The sequence below is a fragment of the Ceratina calcarata genome, unplaced genomic scaffold (genome assembly GCF_001652005.2).
Source record: "Ceratina calcarata isolate Rehan_Ccalc_2016 unplaced genomic scaffold, ASM165200v1 scaffold97.2, whole genome shotgun sequence".
NCBI classification, from domain to species: domain Eukaryota; kingdom Metazoa; phylum Arthropoda; class Insecta; order Hymenoptera; family Apidae; genus Ceratina; species Ceratina calcarata.
In genome coordinates this window covers 490,301-510,635 of record NW_017181113.1, presented here as the reverse complement: position 1 = coordinate 510,635, position 20,335 = coordinate 490,301, and the positions used below count along the sequence as shown (strand labels likewise).

Genomic DNA, 20,335 nt, shown 5'->3' with positions numbered 1-20,335 from the left:
CTCGTACTCGCTACGAAATCGTTCCAAGAGACCGTGTCTCTTTACCCTCTTTTCCCGTCTCTCGCGGCCCACCTAGCTCCGGGTACACTCCACATGGACAGAACATAATCCTCTTACGCGTTACGCACCGGGCACAAAGTAAAATGCGGCGCGGCGCAAGGCGGTCCGTTCGGCCTGCTATTACGCGCAGGCACGAGGGAACCGTGCTCGAGGCTAACGATGGATAATCGATTCGTAAATCGACGCGTTCAGACATTAAATCCCTTCTTCTATCCGTCAAGCGTTTGACTCTGACGAAAGAATTCGTAATCTCTCGATAAGTATTCCTGAAATTTCCTCTGCTCGATTGGACGTACTATCGATTTGGATTTTTGATCCAAACACGTGATACGCAGGAATTATATTCTTTCAAAGAGATGAATTCTATGGAATGGAGAGCCCGTCGTTCTGACGATACTTGAAAGTGGTTAGAGCGAACTGTGGATATAACTTGGTTACACTCCGGTGAAACGAGAATCGTGCCGCTACCTCTTTCTGCGAGGGTTGGTCAACGGTTTCTCGTTACCTCCAACGAGCAGTCGGTGGTTTGTCACGGGGTGACAGGGGCAGACGCGTAGAAACGAGCGCGGCACAAACGGCCGTCGGTGGCTCGCTTTGTCGCGGTTCGGATCCGAGTTCCTCGTGAGACAAGAACGCGTTTAACCCTCTACACTGGCACCGCTTCCATCGCCTACGTCTATGTCTGCGCTCGCGCGTATCGGTGCGAGTCGAGATCCCTTTTTCGCGTCTAAAACGGTTAGCAACGAGATAAAATGCGGAATTCTGCTAGCCGTTTCTGGTACTTGTTCACAAGTCCTTAAGAATTCGCTAAGAATGGGGAAGAAGAGCGAAGAAAAAGCGGCAGGATGATATCGGTATCGGTGGAGAATCGCGTGGTCCACTCTTAATTTCCGTCGGCCGGCTCGCCGGGAGGGAAAGAGAGGCGACCACCTGGGAAGAAGGAAAAAGGCGACGGTGCCGACGGGTTGGGTGGGCGACAGCTGCGTTCCTAACTTGGAGCGAGGGAAACTCACCCCCGCGTTCGGATACATGCTGTCGAGGTATTTGCACGCGCGAATGCGCTGCTCTGATACACCGACGCGCATAATGCATGTGGTTATAGAGAGCGAGAAAGAAAGGTCGGGAGGGATGGACGAAGAAAAAGAGGGCGCTAACGGATAGAGGTAACTAGAGGGTGGAAGGCAGAGAAGGCAGTAGATTAGGTGGGTACATCGCGCGACTGCGGCGAGGACGTTGGTATACATAGAATAGCGGATATAGGTGTACATGGCAACTACCATCGCGCGGCGCACCGGTTAGGTGAACGCGGGAGGAAAGGAGAGACGAGAGCGAGGACCGAAACGAGACGAGGCGAAATGGGCGGCCGACGAGGAGGATGGCCGACGAACGTTGCACGGGCTCAGGCCGAGAGATAGAGGGAGAGAGGGAGAGAGAGAAGATCGAGAGGTAGCGGCACGGGGTAGCAGAGCGAGTCCGGGGTGTCGAGGGGAGTAGGCTATAAAGGCTAATTGGTTAAAAGCTCACCGCTGGCTGCAGGCTTAAATCAAGATCTTGGAGTGTTATAATGGATAAGTAACACGGCGAGGCACGGCCACCAGCCACCGGAGTTGTGCGTTATCCCCACCGTTCGATGGGGGATGCCGAGGAGTAGGAAGGGATTGACCGGATAGACAGCCACGGCGAGCCGCCCCCATTTACGCGTTCCGCAGGATCCGCGAGGGCGAGTATCTTCCGAGTTAAGGACGTCGCGACTCACGCGATTGGCTCGCACCCACGGCTACCCCGCTGCCGGATACTCTCCGGCACGAGTCATCGATCGCGGCTGCACCCTATGAGAAATCGCCGGATCCATCCCCTACGGTAAGCCATTTGCTCCGCCCCGCCCTACTACCCCTCCACAAACGGCACCCCTTCCGGCAACTTGCAGCTTAGCCGACCTCACCGCACCCCTCCAACGGTAGCTTCATCCCTCTCGTTCCAACCCCTACAACTACCTCGTCTCTGTCCTCCGAAGTAGTCGTAGTCGTCTATCTATCCGACGCGCAACAGCAACTCTGCCGTCCTACCATCCCGCGGTGGTTCACGAGCGAGACTCCACGCTCCGTCCTTCTTCCCTCGCCTCCGTCTTCGTTTTCGCTTTCTCTTTCCTCCGCTTCACGCTCGGCCCTTTCTTCTCTCTTTCTCCCCGCCGCCACCCTCTCCGCACCCCTACCCGTTTCCCTCTCGCTCCCACCATCTCCGCGCGCTGCGTGCGCGAATGTTCGAGGAAGGCCCTCGTTCGTGTGACCTGTGGTTTCTCCGGCGTTTTCCTACCCTTAGTGCGAGAACAGTACCCATCCGCAGTCCATCATTCGCCACGCATTCGCGATTCCCTCTTTCGTTGCTCGAGTTTCGCGATTAACCGCGAATCGATGATCCACGGTGCATCCACCTTCTCGCGTGTCGTTCGACTCTTCTCATCGCGTCTCGAAGCACCGCAACTTGTCAGAGACTTGTGCGAATCGTCGATCCGATCCAGTAACAAATAGATATACGAAATACCGCAAGACGACGATTCAACGATATTTATTATCGCCAATGGACGATCATCAACGGGGAGTGATTATCGCGAGCGATTAACGAGACAGTGACTGGGGAAAGTGACTTGGCGCGTTTACATGTACGTAAACGTTTCCGCGAACGGACTAGCTGCCAACGAGAAAGGGTGAAAGAGGAAAAGGCTGCGTGTCGGACTGCTAGCTGGTAAACGATGGTCGGATGAAAGAGGAGAAGGTAGTAGGTGCCGGCACACGCACGTACGCAAGCCACGCACTCACACCAACAGCAGTAAGAGGAGGAGAAACAGGAGGAAGGTTGTGGTCGAAGGACGAAAGAGGGGTGAAAGAGGGTGGCCCTCGGAAGGGTGGGCCCTCCAAGTGTCTCGTCTCGCGTCATCCCGTCTAGGGTATCGCTTACGAATGTCGCGTGATCGGACGATACGTGTCCGATCCAGCACGAGAACGAGCATAAACAGGAACACGAAAGACGTCCTGCCGACGACGACGACGACGACGACGACGACGACGACGACGGAGGCGTCGCGACGCGTCCGCTAGCCTACGCAGTTATCACCGTCGGCAACCAGCCACGGTCTCCGATTGATATGCGACGCGAGCCGCGATTCGAACTGATCCGCGTGTCGTCGGATGATAGACCGTGTTCTGCCGTCGGACTGTCGTTGACGGAGGACCGTCCCGTCCGTCTCTGACGGGGCGATCGCGCGCAGTCTTTCGTACACAGTGACTATTCCTTCGATTCTTGTATTCTTCCCGGTGAGACAGAATTGGAGAGTGCCCCGTACCGAACGGGGATCCACGAACCTCGCGTCGGACACTTCGGTCACGGGTCGACGATGTCCGGTGAAACGGAGATCGAGGTGTCTGTGGTGTCCGAGGAGGATTTAGAGCTGGAGGGATCCAGAAGCAGCTCGACGCCGGCGGAGCTGCTGCTGCAAGAGAAGAACGGGAAATCCGGTTGCGGATTAAACAACCATCATTCGTTCAGTTTCGACGTTGGCAAGCCGGCGCTGAGGCCCGCTTGCAATCCTCAATACACCTCGTTCAGCATTTCGAGCATTCTCGGCAGGCCCGAGTCGCCACCGGTCGACTCCACGTCGACGGTGTCCGCTGAGAGGCAATCGTCGGACGTCGACCGCGGATCACCGATCGCGCAGAATTCCCAGAGGATCGGTTCCTCCTGCGACAGCCCTGCCCCTGCCAGGGCACTGTCCTCGCCGACGTCTTTGAGATTCGCTGGTAGTCAAAGAGCCTCGGCCGTCGGCCATCCCATCGAGACCAGGAACAACGCGACTAGTATCGGAATCGGATGCGCTACCAGTGCTACCAGCCCAGCGACCACGTTTTCACCGCCAACCGACGTTCCTGCGAACCATCTTCTCGGTCACCAAGCGTCGGCCGACCTAGCCATGCTGTCAAGGTAGTCCAGTCTCACTTACTGGTCTTTATTATTTCATTCTGGTGCCAATTTGTTCTGCAGAATTCTCGGTTCAGTGCAACTACCAAGTGTGCTGACTCTTGTTTCGTGCACTCTTTCGTTTAATTTGTACAAAATTCATCGATCACAGTTATAAGTATCGTCAATTCAGAGCGAATTATCAAACGGCAATAGTAACGCTTGTATATTTATACAGACTATTCGGTTACTGAGAAAAATTTTATGAGTAATTCTAGAAGCCAAAATAACGCGAAAATTAAGAATAAGAAAATTGTGAAGCTTCATCCATTATTTTTACTTTTAATGATAAACGATGAAAAATTACTGTCAGCACTGGTTCTCAAATAGCACGTGCGATCAGTCTAAATATTAATATACCTCGTAACGGTTACGTAATTCTTGATACATTCTTCACGATTAGTTAAAATCTTAATTATGTGTTCTCTTGTTAACTAATTCTCTAAATAATTGTATACTCAGCGATGATATCGGCAAGTTAAATAAGTGAAGCAATTCGCATCTCGCAATATAGCGTTAACTATAGAATATCTATAGGTGATAACATCAGAGTTATAAACGCACGTTTCATCTAAGAATCAATGTTCACAATTTTTCAATCGCTAGCTAAAAAATGGAGTCTCAGATACAATTTATTTCATTCTTGACTTTTACCTTATTTTCACTTCTAGAAACGCGCCTTAAAATTTTTCTCACCAGTAGCCGAACAGCACATAATACGAACTTTGCTTTTTATTTGGATAAAAGAATAATAGAATGTCACGTAATAAGATGAAATAACGCGGAAGTGATTTATCGGAGCAATGATTCATAAAATCCGAGCACAGTTGCATCCGTTATGTACCAGAAGTTTACTGCAGCGGTGCAGTTAACATTTGGCACCGATGCGTCAACGTTACTAAATAGAGTTATCGGTGTTTACTAATAAGGAATTAGCGCACGTCATCAACTTTCTATCTATGCAACAACGTCGGGCAGTCAGCCGGCCGCGCGATAACTATTTCATCGATGATCGCTCACGGCCGCATGCGATTAACGTCGATCGACAACAAATGTCGCCCAATCGACGCGCGCTTTGCGCGGTTCCGCGTTCCGCGACACCTACAATCCTCACAACCCTGTCATTTTCTACATCAATTAATATATCATCAGTGACTAATTTTCTTGGAATATCAACTCATCGATCAGAGATAACTTCACGAAACGTGTTTGAAAATTCACGACGACCCCCGTGCACGTCCTGATGGACAACTTGGAACAAAGTGCGTTTTCATGCAACGAATAATTCGCTGCGAGTAGATGCAAGTGAAGCGAATAGATTCGCTATTCGCTGCATGAAAACGCAACTGCAACTAAAAAACTGACTTGCCTTCAGGACGCTGTGCCACAATACAACGTGACGCTCATCTTGCGAATACTCGTGAAAAGCTGGCATAGTTCAGCTAGTTGCAAACACTCGCATTTACCCGCGGAAGTACCACGTGACGTCTATTCGCTGCGAGTAATTCGCTGCATGAATTTGCAGCTTCAGAAGCTGGGGAAACGTTTGTTTCGTTTAATTGTAAATATCGAACACTGGGAGAGCCGTTTGTGCGTGTGAGGCGCGCGCGGACATCGGGCCAAGGGTGGCCGAAGGTGGTCGGGGAGTGATAAAGTAGCGGAGAGTGCGCGTGTCTGCAAGAGCAGCGGCGGATTATATTATGTGGGAATGGACCGAGGGGTCCGTAATGGGCCTATTAGGCTGTCTCATTTAATAACAACCGTAGCAACAACCACCCTCTTACATTACTTACGTTACTTAGGGCCGTCCGGGCTCTATATCGGATATATCTCGGCGAGGAACTCGAGCGAGGCCGTGCCACAAGGGGCTACCAGAGACGAGGGAGGGTTCGAGATGATTTTATCAGATTTACACCCCCTTCCGATTGACGGCTCCCGCCTGTAGTATAACCAGCGTGTTTCCTCTCTCGCTCGGTCTCCCGCGTACCGCCCGTTCGATGCCTCCAATTGCTTGTTTTCCACCCGTTTACCATTTGATTAAGTTCCACTCCAGTCTGTGTGTGCAACCAGGACGCGTCGCGCCGCCCCGATGGAAACGGTTGTTACACGGCTGGGGCACCCAAGTGTCACCGCGGTCGCGGTCTACGTTATTTACCACCCGAATTATTTCCGATCTCGGGAATAGACCTTGTATCAGGTTTCTACGTTCTGGCAATACTTTCGAACAACCGGTTGAACATCGCATGACTCGTATATTCGTTGAACAAGATCAGATATCGGCCTAGTCGCAGAAAGTAGGAAAGAATTAATTAGGCAACACAACGCGTGCATAATAGATGAAAGGATGAAACGTGGCGGAGCCAAAGTTAAGGAGCCTAAAGATCTCCCGGGAGAGAAACGGCCACCTAACCCGGGATGGGGCCCCGTTTCAACACCATCGAGCGTCTTCCGCGCTGAGGAAGCGAGCAACTTCTGGGTTTGATTTATTATTAAATCGGTGTAGCCGTGCCGAGGCGAAGTCTCAGCCCTGCCAAGGTCGAGCCGAGCACGCGAAGAGCTAGCATCGCGAAATCTTCCCGCTTAACGTCGCCCTCCTTACCGTTTACCTGCCTTACTCTCTTTCACTTTCTCCTTCCCGCTCACGGAACTGATACGGTAATAGCATTTCCAGGGCGAGGAGATTCCAGCGGAAAGGATTCCCGTGTAGAATATTATCCGAATTAGACGCTTCGCGAATTTACCTCGCCTCCGTGTACGTGGCTGCGTGCGTGCGTGTGCGAAAGTAAGTAACACACTAGCCGTCTCGCTTGCGGAAGCGCATTAAACTCGACTCGGGATACACAGCCGAACCTCTAAACCGTTTTCCGGTGTAGACGCGGCCAAACGAATCGCGTTACAAACTTAAGGATGCTCACGATCCTTTTTTAAATACGATCCTTCACGATCCGGGAACAACTAATCGGGGCTTTGATTGAACATCGCGATGAAGTCGGTCGCGGAACAATTAAACTTGCTTGCTGGTGTCGCCAATGCCATCGAGAGACGCAAAGTTAGCGTCTCGCACGAAACACAAAGCTGTATTAAAATAGATAATATTCCGACGCTGGAGATGCCTAGTACGTAGGAAGCTCTGGCGTAAACGCGAGCCAAGTCTGTAAATTAATCAGAAGCCAGCGCGTGTGTCGCGGAAACGCGTCTCCCCGTTTATCTTCAACATTTTCCGCGCGGTCCAATCTAATTACCGCGTGTTTATCCCGTGAAGCGGAGCGCAACAAATGTAACGGCGTTCCATTAAAAGACAGAGAAAGAGAAATGGAGGATTAAAAAGAAAGAGAAGAAAAAAATGGTCTCGCACGAGGAGTGTGCGGCATGAACGCAACGAGAGACACAGGAATCGTCGTCGTAAGGATGTCTGTATAAAAAAAAATATATATGCGGTATATTATAGGTATTTCTTTTGGTTTCGCCCACGCTGGTTTCACTCATTTTCCTGCGCGGTGCAAAAATCGCGCGTGCCCCCTTGCAAGAGAGCCAACAATATTGCAGTAACGTAACCGCAGGCGCAGGCACATGACGTCGTCGTCGTCTATGCGCAAAAGATCTGGCCGGGATAATCCGCGACAGAGTCAGCCTCGTTAATTACAGTGCCGATGAATGATTCGTTAATTAGCGTGGGATCGCGCTCGAGGTTTCAAAGGAAGCTACGATAAAGCCCATTGTGTATGATCGCCCGTTCAAGGGCGATATGGATGTTCAACGTCGGAAACAAATGTGGAATGAACGGTAGATGGGAATAGAGCACGAATAATAATCGCGTCGAAACACAGTTTCTCTCTTTCTCATCTTCTCCCCGTTGTCGTTCCTCTCGTTCTGCTCTTCTCGATTTTTTTTTTTTTTTCTTCTCACTCCCGTTACTTCTTTTACCCTTCCCTGATGCTCCGTCCGCGTGTACGTGCACCGCGTGTCGTGTCGTTTCGATACTCGCTCCTCTCGCTTATTCCTCGGGCACTCGTCCCCTCCCGTCCCCCTTTACTATTCTCTCGACGCTGATGACGCCTCGGTTCTCTCGCCGAAATCGAAAACCAGCCCCGGTGTATTGCCAGCGAAACGGCAGGCATACTTTCGAATATTTTTTCGCGAAACTGTTCTCTCGCGTTGAGGATGATTGGTACCATTCGATTTTGTAGACGTTGTTTCAAAAGCCATACACGTGTTTTGCGTCAAAAAATCTCTGATACGCAGTCATAATTTTTTATCTCACTCGCAGTAGCGTGGATGTGAGTTTACATCTTGGGAATCGTCTCATTCCGTCGAAGGGTTGATACGTTTCAACAAAGAATGTTTTAATCTAAAAAGAAGGAAGAGAATCTCCGCGACGTCTGCCTGGCGTGTTTAATTAATTCCCACTTCCTCTCTCTCTCTCTTCATGGGCAAACGGGTTTAATCCGCGAGTGTGTCCTGGTCTGGGTTTCTAAAGCCTGCAAGCGTCGCGCTAAAGCAATTAAGTTGTTTCCTTGAAATCCAGTGAAATGAAGTTGTCTCCTGTGTAAGTACAAGCATAAATCCTCCACTTGGCCTGTAACAGCCCAGCGAGCGGAACGAAGCCAAGTAGTGGATTTAGCCGGGTACTTTGAAAGCCAATAACTCATTGTTGGGTCATCGTAATGACACTTTATAAGTCGCTACGTAATCGCGAACGCTGTTAGCCGAATCGATAAAAACAGAGCTTGCTATCCTTGTCAATACCTATTACCCACTTGCATTCGCCATCGTAATTCGTTTAACGACGTCGTCAGTTTCGCGAAAAACTTTTACAACAATAAAACGCATAAAAAAAGTCACATTGGAAGAAGCGTTCGTTACGCGTCATGTTAAAAATTAAATTCTTCTTCATCGTTCGAAGGGGCAAAAGCAAATGAGGAACGGTAAAAAATATCGCCAATGGGGAGGAAGGGTTAATTAGCATGCAGACGCTGGAAACCTTTACGGAATTCGCCTATATCGACACGAACTCCTCGAGGCGATTGAAATTGAAAACCGAAAGCAAAGCAGTGCCTGTCTACTCGTTCGCCTGTACTCAGGGGCCCAGAGCGATTGGCCGACGTCGCCGTGCGCAAATCGACTTCGCCTTTTCCTTGTTCTTCCGTCTGAGCATCGCGCTCTCTACTTTCTCCGTGCTCCGAAACCGGCACCCCTGCTGTAACGGAACACTATAAAAACGTATCGTGTTACGGACGATCGTTAACCACGGCATAAAGAGTTTATATCCGAGAATGGCACTTACGTTAGAGGAGAGGCCGGCGCGCGACCGGCCAGAAGTTGGAATAATAATCGATACAGAAAAAAAAGAGGATAATATCCTTATTGAAAGTGTGGATGAATAGGAAGGAGGTAGAGGCGAAGTTTAACGAACAAATTGGCCAAGGAGAAAGAAAAGAAGCTTGACCAACCTTACAGGCGATCGAATCGATAGAGAGAGAAAGAGAGAACTGGTTTCAGTTTGACGTTCAATTCCGACTACATTCGCCAGTTTCACGAAAGCCGCCTGTATATCCGATTATGCCAAGAAGAGGGTGGCTCGTAATCAACGAGTTTCCTCTCACCGACGCTCGATCGGGCCAATAAGAACGCCCGGCTCGATGGTAGAAACGAGGAAGTAATGGCACGTAGATGCACAATTTTCCATTGGTCTTAAAACGAACGTTGTAAGATTTGAGATGAAGTTTTGTACGATTGTCATTACAGTCATAGTAGTATTTAAACCTGCGACGAAAGAATATGCATGTATGTAAATGTACGTTGGAATGGAGCTCGGTTGTAATCGAAGGAAGTCGAGGACCCTCGTGGAATCGATCGAGCTGAAGCAAGAAGCCGGAGCAAGAGGAGTCGCGCCCGTAGAAAGGAGAGAAGAAAGCCTTCTCTCCTCACGGCCATTCATTCCGCTGGCTACCTAAGAAGTACATAAGAAGACGTAAGCCGCGCAAGAATTAGGCAGAAAAAGGTGGAGCACGCTCCTCGAACGGAACGGAGCAGAACGGAACGCGGGCCCTGAAGAGTGTTTGGTGTTTATACCTGGGCTCCTTAGAAAACGGCCACCCCGCCGGTGGATGCTTACAAACAGGCGGTTGTCAGATTTCTTTTATCTTTCCCGGGGCATCTGTGTTCCGCGCCTCCGATGCCTCCGGCCTACTGCAGCCAGCTACTCTTCTTTTTACGTTTCCTCTTTCCCTTATCCACCATCGCCAGGACTCGCCTTCCTAAATGCAGGCACCGTCGATGCGAGAAAACTGGTGCGATTGCATTCTTCCTCCTTTGGCCGTGAATTATTTTGTCGTATACCAAGACACGAGACAGTTCAAATTTTCTTGTTTAAATAATGGAAAATAATTTTTAATTTTTCAACGAATCGAAGAATGTCAGCTCGATGAAAATTTTGTACAAGTTTTCTTTGCTATGAAATTATGTAAATCTCGGATTTCTGGCAAGTTCGTTAACGTCGAGAGAGATTCCGATCGACACCGAGACCGACGTCCCTGAACGGAGCTCGACAACTTGTAACGAGTGGAAACGATAAAGGAATCCCACCGCAAGCAGCGTGTCGACTCGACGAGCTTCGATCGAAGCGAAAGCGGACGATCGTCGTCGCCGAGCATGAGGCCGAGTCGATGCAAAAAGTGCAACGATCAGATGGGCTGCTCGCGCCTTGCGTTGCCGCGAGTTGCTAGCCGCGGGACTCGGCGTCACGCGAGGCAGGAACGCGTCGGGGAACGCCGCCGGTATGGCTTCCGAACCGGTGCCGTGGGCTTCGCGCTCTCGACGATCCGTTCGAACCTACATTTCTGATGACCAACTAAATCGTCGCCGCAAATCGTTGGCGAGAGCGTTAAGTTCCTTTTCTCGTCATCCCTCTATCGTTCTAACCAACACCGAGCGTCGCGACGTTTCCAGCGACGCTTATACACGACGCTGTGTATGCGTGCGTGTGTACTCAGATACCACGGTGCTGATCACGAGTAACGATCGCGAAGCTGTTACACGCGACCCGGCAAAATGGCTGGTATAATTGAGAGCTCTAGCTCTGGCAGGGGGTCGAGAGCCGCCTGGGGGCTGTTGGATGTCTGCAGCTATGGTTAGGCACTTGGGTGAAGGGTATCGGTGTTGTTACCGAGGGATATACGCTCGCTCAAGTATTCGAAAGTTTACGTTTAGGGTGCTTGCCTCTAGTAGTCGCTTTCAAGTGGGATTTTCCAACGGCAAATATTTCTGTCTAATTACTCTACAACACGTTCGATTAACGCTAGAATTACGCACGTTTTTAACATTCTTTCTTCACTCACACCCAGTCTTCGCTCTGACTGATTTGGTAATTCTAAACGTTTCATATGTGTTGACATGTAAGGAATTCGAAATATAGATTGAATATAAAAATCAGATAACGCTGAAATATCTGAATTGGCAAAATCAAAGAGAATTGTTTATTTCTGTGATATTATACCCAGTATAATATATGTATAGTCTGTTTGTCGAAGTGCTGCCGTCGAAGGTTTAATTTAGATAATCTGTGAAATAGTGTTCTAATTGCACGCGCCGCGAGCTCAGGTTGCAGCTCAAGAGGACGGGAAGCGATTCGGTTGCGTTGCGCATTGAAAACCGAAAGCCGTAGAACGGGGATCCTAGCCACGAATATCCTAACCGAGATCAGCACTTAAGAGGACGCAACCGCGAGAGTTCCATTTACAAATATCCGGATTTACCGATTTGTGTCTCTGGCTTTACAGGTTTAAGTATCACCGTGATCTCCATTTACCTTAATCCACAATTAAGAGCACCTTTTAAAAGCGCCCCGCAAAGAGCTGTATTTACCAGAGAACTTGTTCCGACTAAAACCTGAAGAAAAGTGCTCGCAAAACTTTCAGCCCCCAAAAATATCAGTACAACCCATCGGCTATCATCTTTTCTCGAAAACTAACATTAATCCAAAAATTGTTCGTCGCTCTTTAATTATTTTTTAATTATATTTTCAATTATCGATTTTCATTAAAAATAATTCATTTTCATTAAAAATAATTAAGACAAATAAAATAGAATAAAATGATATGATACAAGAAGGATAACGAGAAGGGAAACAAGAGTCAATCATTGATTACTGACAGAATTCTTAAAGTAGTGTCAGGTTCAAGAGAGTTCAATGAACTAACTCTATTATGTATTTATATTTTTTTTTATAGTTATATATTTTTTATATTTCTATATACAACGATTATATAATCGACTATTTCTTTTTTTAAATTATCGCAATGTATCTATTAATGTCTTGATATTTAACACATTCAAACACGTGTACTACTCTCTACTAATAAGTGACAATTCAGCTATTAAATCAAAGCTTGGTGATCGACTTGTTGGCCATTCTTAAGCCAGATTTATTAACATTATAAAATATTCTGTTAATGCATTTGACCTGAGCATACGTCGTCCTGTATGAATATTAATGTAGAGAGCTCCGATGCCTGAGGGCGAGTCATGAAATCGAGAGCACTGAGATCGAAGAAACAGCTACCTAGCTACCAACAGAATAGGTATTCTCGACCCGGGACACAGGTACACTCGTCGCGTCGATTCATCGAAATCCTGTAAGCGGATTTTCATGGTTAATAACGAGCTCGGCACCAGCTGTTCTCCATTGTTGCCATCGTTCTTAATAGGCATAACTCTCGAGGAATTCCTTTTTTGGAACCACTGGATCGAGGCTAGGCTGAGTGGGTGTTAATGACTTCCGGAAGATCGGTACATGTTAGAGAGGAAACGGTTTCAGCTCTTCTCGCGCAGTACGCAACGATAATAGCTGGAACGGAGCTGGTTTTTCCGCTGGCGGATAAATGGTTTTGGAAACGTTTGCCGAGTTTTCGGTAAGGACGGGAGACGGGGTGAGCAACGAGGAAAAAACCGGGGGGGGGGAGGGAGAAAGGAGAGGGGTGGGCCAGGGTGAATCGCGCTCGACGCCTCGGACACGGCTACGTTCCGGCTGTGTAAAGCTTAACGGAGATTCGCATTCAGAGCGCCGCGCTCCGTGCGTCCGCTGGAAAACACAGCGCGGTGTTTTAATCTCAGCGTTTTTTGTGTAGCGCTGTTTTATTTAGAGCACGGCTTTAAACGGCTCGCAACCGGCGCAAACATTTCGCTAACGGTTTCACTTTTACGCGACCGCGCGCTCACCCCCGCAACGATCCCGGTTACCTGACTCCCGTGAAACAGTCGACCGATCCCGATTAATCGAACTCTTTGAACGCGATTCTTCGCGAGCTCTCTCGCGGTTTTATGATAAAGCAAATCGAAGCTAGACAGAAGCAGGATTTAGTAAACGGGACTCGAGTAGGATTTCTGCAGATAACACGATACCAAAGAATCATAATTTATTTTCCTCGTGCAATTAATTAATCGTTAAATCGTTGAATCTGTGTAGATTGGGCCTGATGTCGTCGTTGATAGCGAGCCGATATCCAGTCGGGATCGGCGTCGGCGGGGTGTTCTTTCCGTCGACGTTGCAGCATCTCCACCAGCATCAGCAACAGCAACACCAGCATCACTCGCGGCTGGCCGTGGCCTCGTCGGCGCTGAGCAACGCGGTCCAGGTGACCGGCCAATCGGACATCGTCGACGCCGACGGCATCCGAAGCGTCCTACCCGGCGGCGCCGGTTGGCCGTTTCCATGGAGGCCGACGCATGGTTTGCAGACTCTCGAGCATCCGTCGCCGAGCGACGTCGTTGGCACCCTGACTCGCGTCAGCCCCGCTTCCGCTTCCTTCCCGCAAAGGGGTGAGTTACTGAATTTTACCGTTTACCGTCCAAATTGCGAAGAGAATAGCGTTCCCGCGCCGCGTTATTTCACGTGGGAATAATCACAGTTATGTTATTCGCCGCATTTGGAAAACGAATTTACAATGTTCTGTTTATCGCCCCCTGAAATATGTATGCATCATTCGTATTCCGGAATTCCGTATCGGACGGACCGATTAGAACCAACGCGGCAGCTGCCCGAATCTCTGTGCAAGCATTCTACACATTGTAGAAACATGATTATGCGTGAAATCGCATGGAGTAGTTGAATCATAAATTTGCTACCGTTCAATCACAGTTTGCTCGATCTGCTCCCGGCAAAACAGATCAATTCAATGAGTTTCACCGCCCATCGGTTAGCGTCGGCCCCAAATCGTATAAAGATAACGCGCTTGGCCAATTGCCATAACTTCCACCAACTAACCCACCTCTAATTCCATCTATAATCGTTACTGATTTCCACATTCGTGGAATTAGTTACCATCAACTGAAATCTACCATGCGCGATCTTCGATTGATTACTTTGATTCGAAACGAGATTACGAATTACGAGATGGAAAAGCAAGTGAAATGTAAGGTAAATGTCCCAATTTCTATTCACCATCAGTCAAGCATTCACTACTATTAATAGCTACAACTGATACATGTTAAAATATTGTGACAGTTTATGATAGCATAAAAGTCATTCACATTTTTGTATTAACGTAAACAGGTATCCCAATTTAACTTTTGTATTGTTATAATAGTACACACTTTCTGAGTACTGTTGGCAGCTTTCTGTCAAAAGTTTCTTTGTGTCGTTTGAAATCCTTAATTTCGCAAGCATGTATTTTTAATGAAAAGCATAGCAATATCATGAAAGCACCGAATGTGTGACAGTTCTGTATTTAAATAATTGTTTACAAGCCAAACGAGTCTCACAGCGTCATCAGCGTACATCACGTCATGGAATTATGCTTGACAATGTTGAAAAATATTAAATACACTTTCTGCCGTGTCTGTTTTACACATTTATTATGTTAAAATTAAAGAAAAATACGACGGTGTATAAAAATTGAGACGTGAATAGGAATTGCGACATTTACTCTATCTGTTTGTTTGGCGACTACAAGAAATAAACAAACGGAGACAGTTGGCTAGGTGGAAAAAAGAAAAAAGAACTAGCTTCCGAACGAAATACGCGTTCGGGGGAATTGGCGAGGATCGTAAAGGGAGCCGGGAGTGATGAGGAGAGGAAAGGGCAAGGCGAGGCGAGGGTTTGTACTAGTCTGTAGTCTGTGTTCTACGTAAGTAAGTGTATAAACGCGAGTGTGGACGACGACCGAGTACGGCTTCCACGGCTTCCACCACGACAAACCAACGTCGATCGCCTTACCCAGCCCGATCGTTTTACTCCTGCCACTTGGCCAAAATACTTGGCAGCCTGCTGGATATCGCTGCCGCCTTGCACCTTAGGTGAGAACGACTGATAATTCTGCAAACGTCTGCTCAAATGCTTCCAATTCAATTTTATCCTAAACGCTTTTTATAAAACATCGTTTCGCGTTCGTTTCCAAATTGGTAGAATGGGAAAACACATAATATTTAAAGCAACATTCCTTTGGGTTACAAAACGATTTTTTTTCTTAGATTTTTAACCAAGATATACGTGCGTACGTGTAAATATTATTTGTACCTGAAGTTTGTTAAAGAAAGAAACAAATGTAGCAAAGGGATCGGGTCCCCGGGAGGTGATAAACCGAGGCGCGAAACGCGGATTAGCGAGTCCGCGTAGAGTCGGATTTTGCGCCAAAGGCGCGAAAAACCGATGCAGAAACGACAAATATTTCATCGATGCGATGAAACGCGTGCTCAACCCGATATCTGAGGCAATTATGTCAAAATGGATACATAGAATATTAATTAGCGGACTATCATCGAGTAAATATTAAATGTAACGCCGCGCAACGCTGGCCTTGTCCGAGTTAAATAGCCTCGGTTGATTTATTAAATCCGTCGGGCCACCGAGAATTATACAGACGCACGCGTGTACGTTTACAGTTAACGATGAACAATAGCGAAGGGGGAGGGGAAGAGGCTGTCTCCGCGATTCAGTCTCGGCGTTCTACAAGGAAAACGTTTTGAAGGACCAATTAATTAACGCGTTTAGCGTTTGCCAAATTGTTTCGCCAACATCCGATCGAATAAATTGCGCACGTCGCGATATAGTGTTGGCGTGTATTCGTCACTCGCCGACCATTTATATCGCGTATAATTATTTAATTAAAACCGATGGATGATCCTCTCGTGCGCTGGAATCAGTTGCCTCGTAATTATCTCACAACAATAATTAGGACCGAAATTACTGTAACCGGTCTCTGTTGTTCCTCGCCTAATGCCGAAACAGGCATCGATTATCGGTTTTTAATTGGAGTAATCGAGCTATAATCTTGTCCTAAGTAGATGTGGTACGCGGAAGTCGCCAAACGGAAGAACGATTCTTTCTGTCGACAGACGAATTGGACGAGGAGAATGGCGAGGATCGATTGCATCGGACGCGAAGTCCATCGACGGGCGACGAAGGCCACGACGACCTCGGCGAACAGGACGACTGCCCGGAAGCGGATGGCGAAGGCGAATCTACGAATTCGACGAGTCTGCACGGCGGCAGCGGGGCCGGAACAGGGGGCTCAGGCGGCGTGGGTGGCGGGCCAGGGGGAGGTGGCGGCGGCGGTGGTAACGGCGGAAACGGTCAGAACAGCGTGCAAGTCGGCGTGGACGGCCGCGACTCCAACAGCATGAAGAGGAAGAAGAAGACGAGGACCGTGTTCTCGAGATCGCAGGTGTTCCAACTGGAGAGCACGTTCGACATGAAACGGTACTTGTCGTCGTCGGAACGCGCCGGACTCGCGGCCTCGTTACGGCTGACCGAGACCCAGGTGAAGATCTGGTTCCAGAATCGTCGTAACAAGTGGAAACGGCAGTTGGCCGCGGAACTGGAGGCGGCGAACATGGCGCACGCGGCCCAGAGACTGGTCAGGGTGCCGATATTGTACCACGAGGCGTCTGCCGGAAGCGGAACGTCCGGGAGCGTCTCGGTGTCGGTGGCTACGCCGGTGGCGGCGTCGGCCGCCGCGCCGGTATCGGTAGCCACGTCGGCGCTCTCGCACTCGGTCGGCGTCGGCGTCGGAGTCGGCGTCGGCGTCGGCACCTCGTGTCCCCCGACCACCGCCCAGCCGATCTTCTACTCCCATCACCATCAGCACCACCATCATCATCCGGCTCACGTGCAGGCGCACACTCTCCTCCCCCACCAAGTGCACCCTCAACCGCCGCCGCCACCGCCGCCCCCGCCTAACGGCCAACCACCCCAATCCGCCTCGCAATAACACCGTCCGGCTCACGAGACCGTCGGCCCGCTCCAACCAACCAAAGCCAACGCCGCCGCCGCCGCCGCCACCATCGCCGCCGCCGCGCTCCCGCTCTCCCTCGAGCGGCTCGCCTCGATCGCTTTGTCCTTGTCCGGCTGCTCCGGATGAACCTCCTCTCCCGAGTCTCGAGCACCTCTGTCTCTTCTAGGCCGAGCCTTCCAGAGAAAGGTTTCGAACTGCGATCGGATCCGAATTGCACGATATCCGGCTACACGAATACCTCGCGTATCGTCGGCTCCGATTCGCGTGCGACTGCTAGACGAGACGGCGACGGCCGTGCCACATCGTTTCGGATCGATGGGAGGATCGGTGCTCGGCTGCGGTTGTGTCACCGCCGCGGTTCAACGCGACTCGCGACTTGCTGCAAGTCGTATTGTAATATAAGTATGTATGTATCTAGTCTATCACTGGTCGATAAGAAACTGCTCGTGGAACGGTTTAATCGAGATATTTTGTCGAAGCGCGCGGAACCACCACAGTTCTGTCCTTCTCTTCTCTCTACTTTCACCTGTAAGTACCTTTCATTTCGTTACTTCCTTTACTCGTTCGAACGTTCAATCGAATTCTCTCGTTCTTTTTTTATTTTTTTTTTCTTTATTTGAATTTCGTTTAATCGGGAACGTTGCAAAAGCGAAAACGGACAGTCTCGAGAAGCGTGAAGATGAATGGACGATCCGAAATTGTAACTAGTTGTTTAAGCACACCGTAAGACACACAGGCAGGGTTCCTACATTATTCTACCAGTTGTGATAAGTATTTAAACGATTAATTTTATTAAACGAAACGGTATAGAGTTTACGACACGCTCTTTTCCCTCTCCTTTATTGCATTATATCTGCGTACAGGTACTCATCCATCTTCGATCTGTAAACGTCAATTAAAAAGGAGAAAGAAAGGAAGAGAGAAATTCAGACGGCCCGCCTATCGCCATGTTTTTTACGGACAATTGTGATCCGAGAATTCGTTTCAAAATTATTCTATGTACAGCCGATCGTTTCGTAATAATCACTAATAATGATCGTTGAACCATACGCATCGTCATTTGCTCTGTCTTCACCCACTCCGTCTCGTTATCCCAGCTACTTATCCAATTTTCAAACTTGCAATTTCATCGAGTCTAAATCGAATTTCAAACATGCTGCGGTATTGCCTCGATATAAGCTCTCAATCAGATGCTGTCTCTTTATACGTAGTAAAATTTCTCCGATATCCCCATTCGGAGCGGAGCATAACCGTACCTTATCGTATACCGTTTCGTTACACATATGTACATAGTATATACATTCTTAGATAGAAATTTATATATCGACTCTACCCAGTGTAAGTATATAAAGTAATATAATCGGTTCCTGATTCCCTGAACGTTTCACTTATACGTATATGGAGGCAATACCGTAAACCAATCAGTTGGAGAAAATGAAAATATTTTATAATGCCGTTGCGGGAAAGGAACAAGGTGTGTAGGTATGTATGATATGTAGATACGGGTTTGAAAACAAAGTCTTTGTTCGATATCACGTCTTTAGATTATCTCGTATACAGGTCTGTCTACACTAAAACGTCACCGTCACGTCAACGGCACACAGGGTCTCCGTAGATCGTAGTCTTAGAGAACCCTCGAAGCAGATAGTGGACCCTAAACAGTAGGCTGTCTGCCTGCCGATTCGGCGTCAAACATGGGCTCTCCTTTTACACGTTTTTACCTATACCTTGCCCTAAAGACTACAGTACTGGTTACGTACGCCCTACGACCTACGGAGACGGTGACGTTACATCGACGTTACGTTAGTGTAGATAGACCTTAAAACGATAACCTTCCCTTTTCGGTGATACGTCGGAACATGGATATGTTTCGTACTCAGGTGGGAAACGGAAAATAATTGTTGGAGAGAATCGTCGGTGCAAGGTAAAGGGTTAAACCATTTCCAGTAACGGTCTAAACAATCCCTTCCGATCAATGTTTCCACCCCATAATCGTCTCCAAAGGTAAACGCGATCAAAGAGCTCGTACACGCGCGGGCGTAGGTGTGTCGCTTGTACGTATACAGGAAGGCGTTCGCGACACAGTTTTAACGCGCGCGGATGGATATTGTCAGATGGTTCAGAGCCGCGCACACAACACGTTTTCACCGATTCATCGTCGCTTTCGCGGAGAGAAGAAGAGAGTCGTTCGTCGCCATTGGTGGGTGTCGACCACGAGGGAGCATCGACGACAATGTGGCCGTGCCCGCCGATCCTCTTCTCTTGCATCGAGCGCGCACACCCGCGCCCACCGCCGCTATCCAGAGCCGGAGTAAGTACGCGCACGTAAGTACTTACGTGCACTTCAATCATCGTTCTCACAGGCCGCCGCGCGCCATCGCGCCTTCGCCTCTTTTTCGTCTTCTGATTTCTCTTTCTCCGCGGAGGAGCTTTCATCCGCCGAGCGATTCCATCCGCCTCCGCCGTCCCGCCCGACTCCGCGTCCCCCCCGTTTTAGTTTTATTCCACTTGCACACGCTGCCCTTTTCTCTCAACTCCGCCCGAGCCGCGCTCTTTGCCTGTTCGTCGTTTACCGTGGCTCCTTTCTGCGATACACACCCGTGCCCTTTTCCCTGCAACAGGCCCAGGGGACTCGATCGTATCAAGGCTACTGTCTGTATCTATGTACATATATCGAGATCCCTGCCTCCTTCCGAATCGACAACCGCTCTGACTGCGTTCCGGTTTTGGTAGATCGTCGTTTCTCCGCAAATTGTCCTCACTCGTTTCACACGTCGTATGGGTGTGTCGCCAGAAAAAAATTGCTATACAGATCTCTGTATACGTATATCCTTATTTACGAGTAAAATCATTATTTCCTGTAGCGTTTCATTTAAGGATCTATTGGCTATACAGTCAATCCCAAAAGTTTATGTATTTTAGAAAAACGCATTTCCTATAATTAAAAAGAAATCAGACGTCGGAAGAATAATGCTAATAATAGATAGCTACGTGCTAAAAAGTATAGGAGGAAATATCCAATTAAGTATTGACGC

At 48.7% G+C, this 20,335-nt stretch overlaps 1 protein-coding gene across 2 annotated transcripts; it reads left to right on the top strand.

Annotated features, from left to right (window-relative positions):
• The first annotated feature begins 2,045 nt into the window (after positions 1-2,045).
• Positions 2,046-18,832, top strand: Hmx (H6 family homeobox). Of its 2 annotated transcripts, XM_026819193.1 has the most exons (4): positions 2,046-4,035; positions 13,535-13,887; positions 16,402-16,765; positions 16,845-17,077. In XM_026819193.1, the coding sequence occupies exons 1-4, from the start codon at positions 3,452-3,454 to the stop codon at positions 17,035-17,037; spliced, it is 1,494 nt and encodes a 497-aa protein (XP_026674994.1). In that variant the 5' UTR covers positions 2,046-3,451; the 3' UTR covers positions 17,038-17,077. The 2 variants fall into 2 exon arrangements, with proteins under 2 accessions (XP_026674994.1, XP_017891449.1); XM_018035960.2 differs by having other exon boundaries at positions 16,402-18,832.
• Positions 18,833-20,335: the final 1,503 nt, after the last annotated feature.

Excerpts from the sequence above, each read along its gene's own strand:
- Hmx (XM_018035960.2), top strand. The coding sequence starts at position 3,452 with ATGTCCGGTGAAACGGAGATCGAGGTGTCTGTGGTGTCCGAGGAGGAT. Across the intron at positions 4,036-13,534 it reads GACCTAGCCATGCTGTCAAG|ATTGGGCCTGATGTCGTCGT; the intron begins GTAGTCCAGTCT and ends GAATCTGTGTAG. Across the intron at positions 13,888-16,401 it reads CGCTTCCTTCCCGCAAAGGG|ACGAATTGGACGAGGAGAAT; the intron begins GTGAGTTACTGA and ends TTCTGTCGACAG.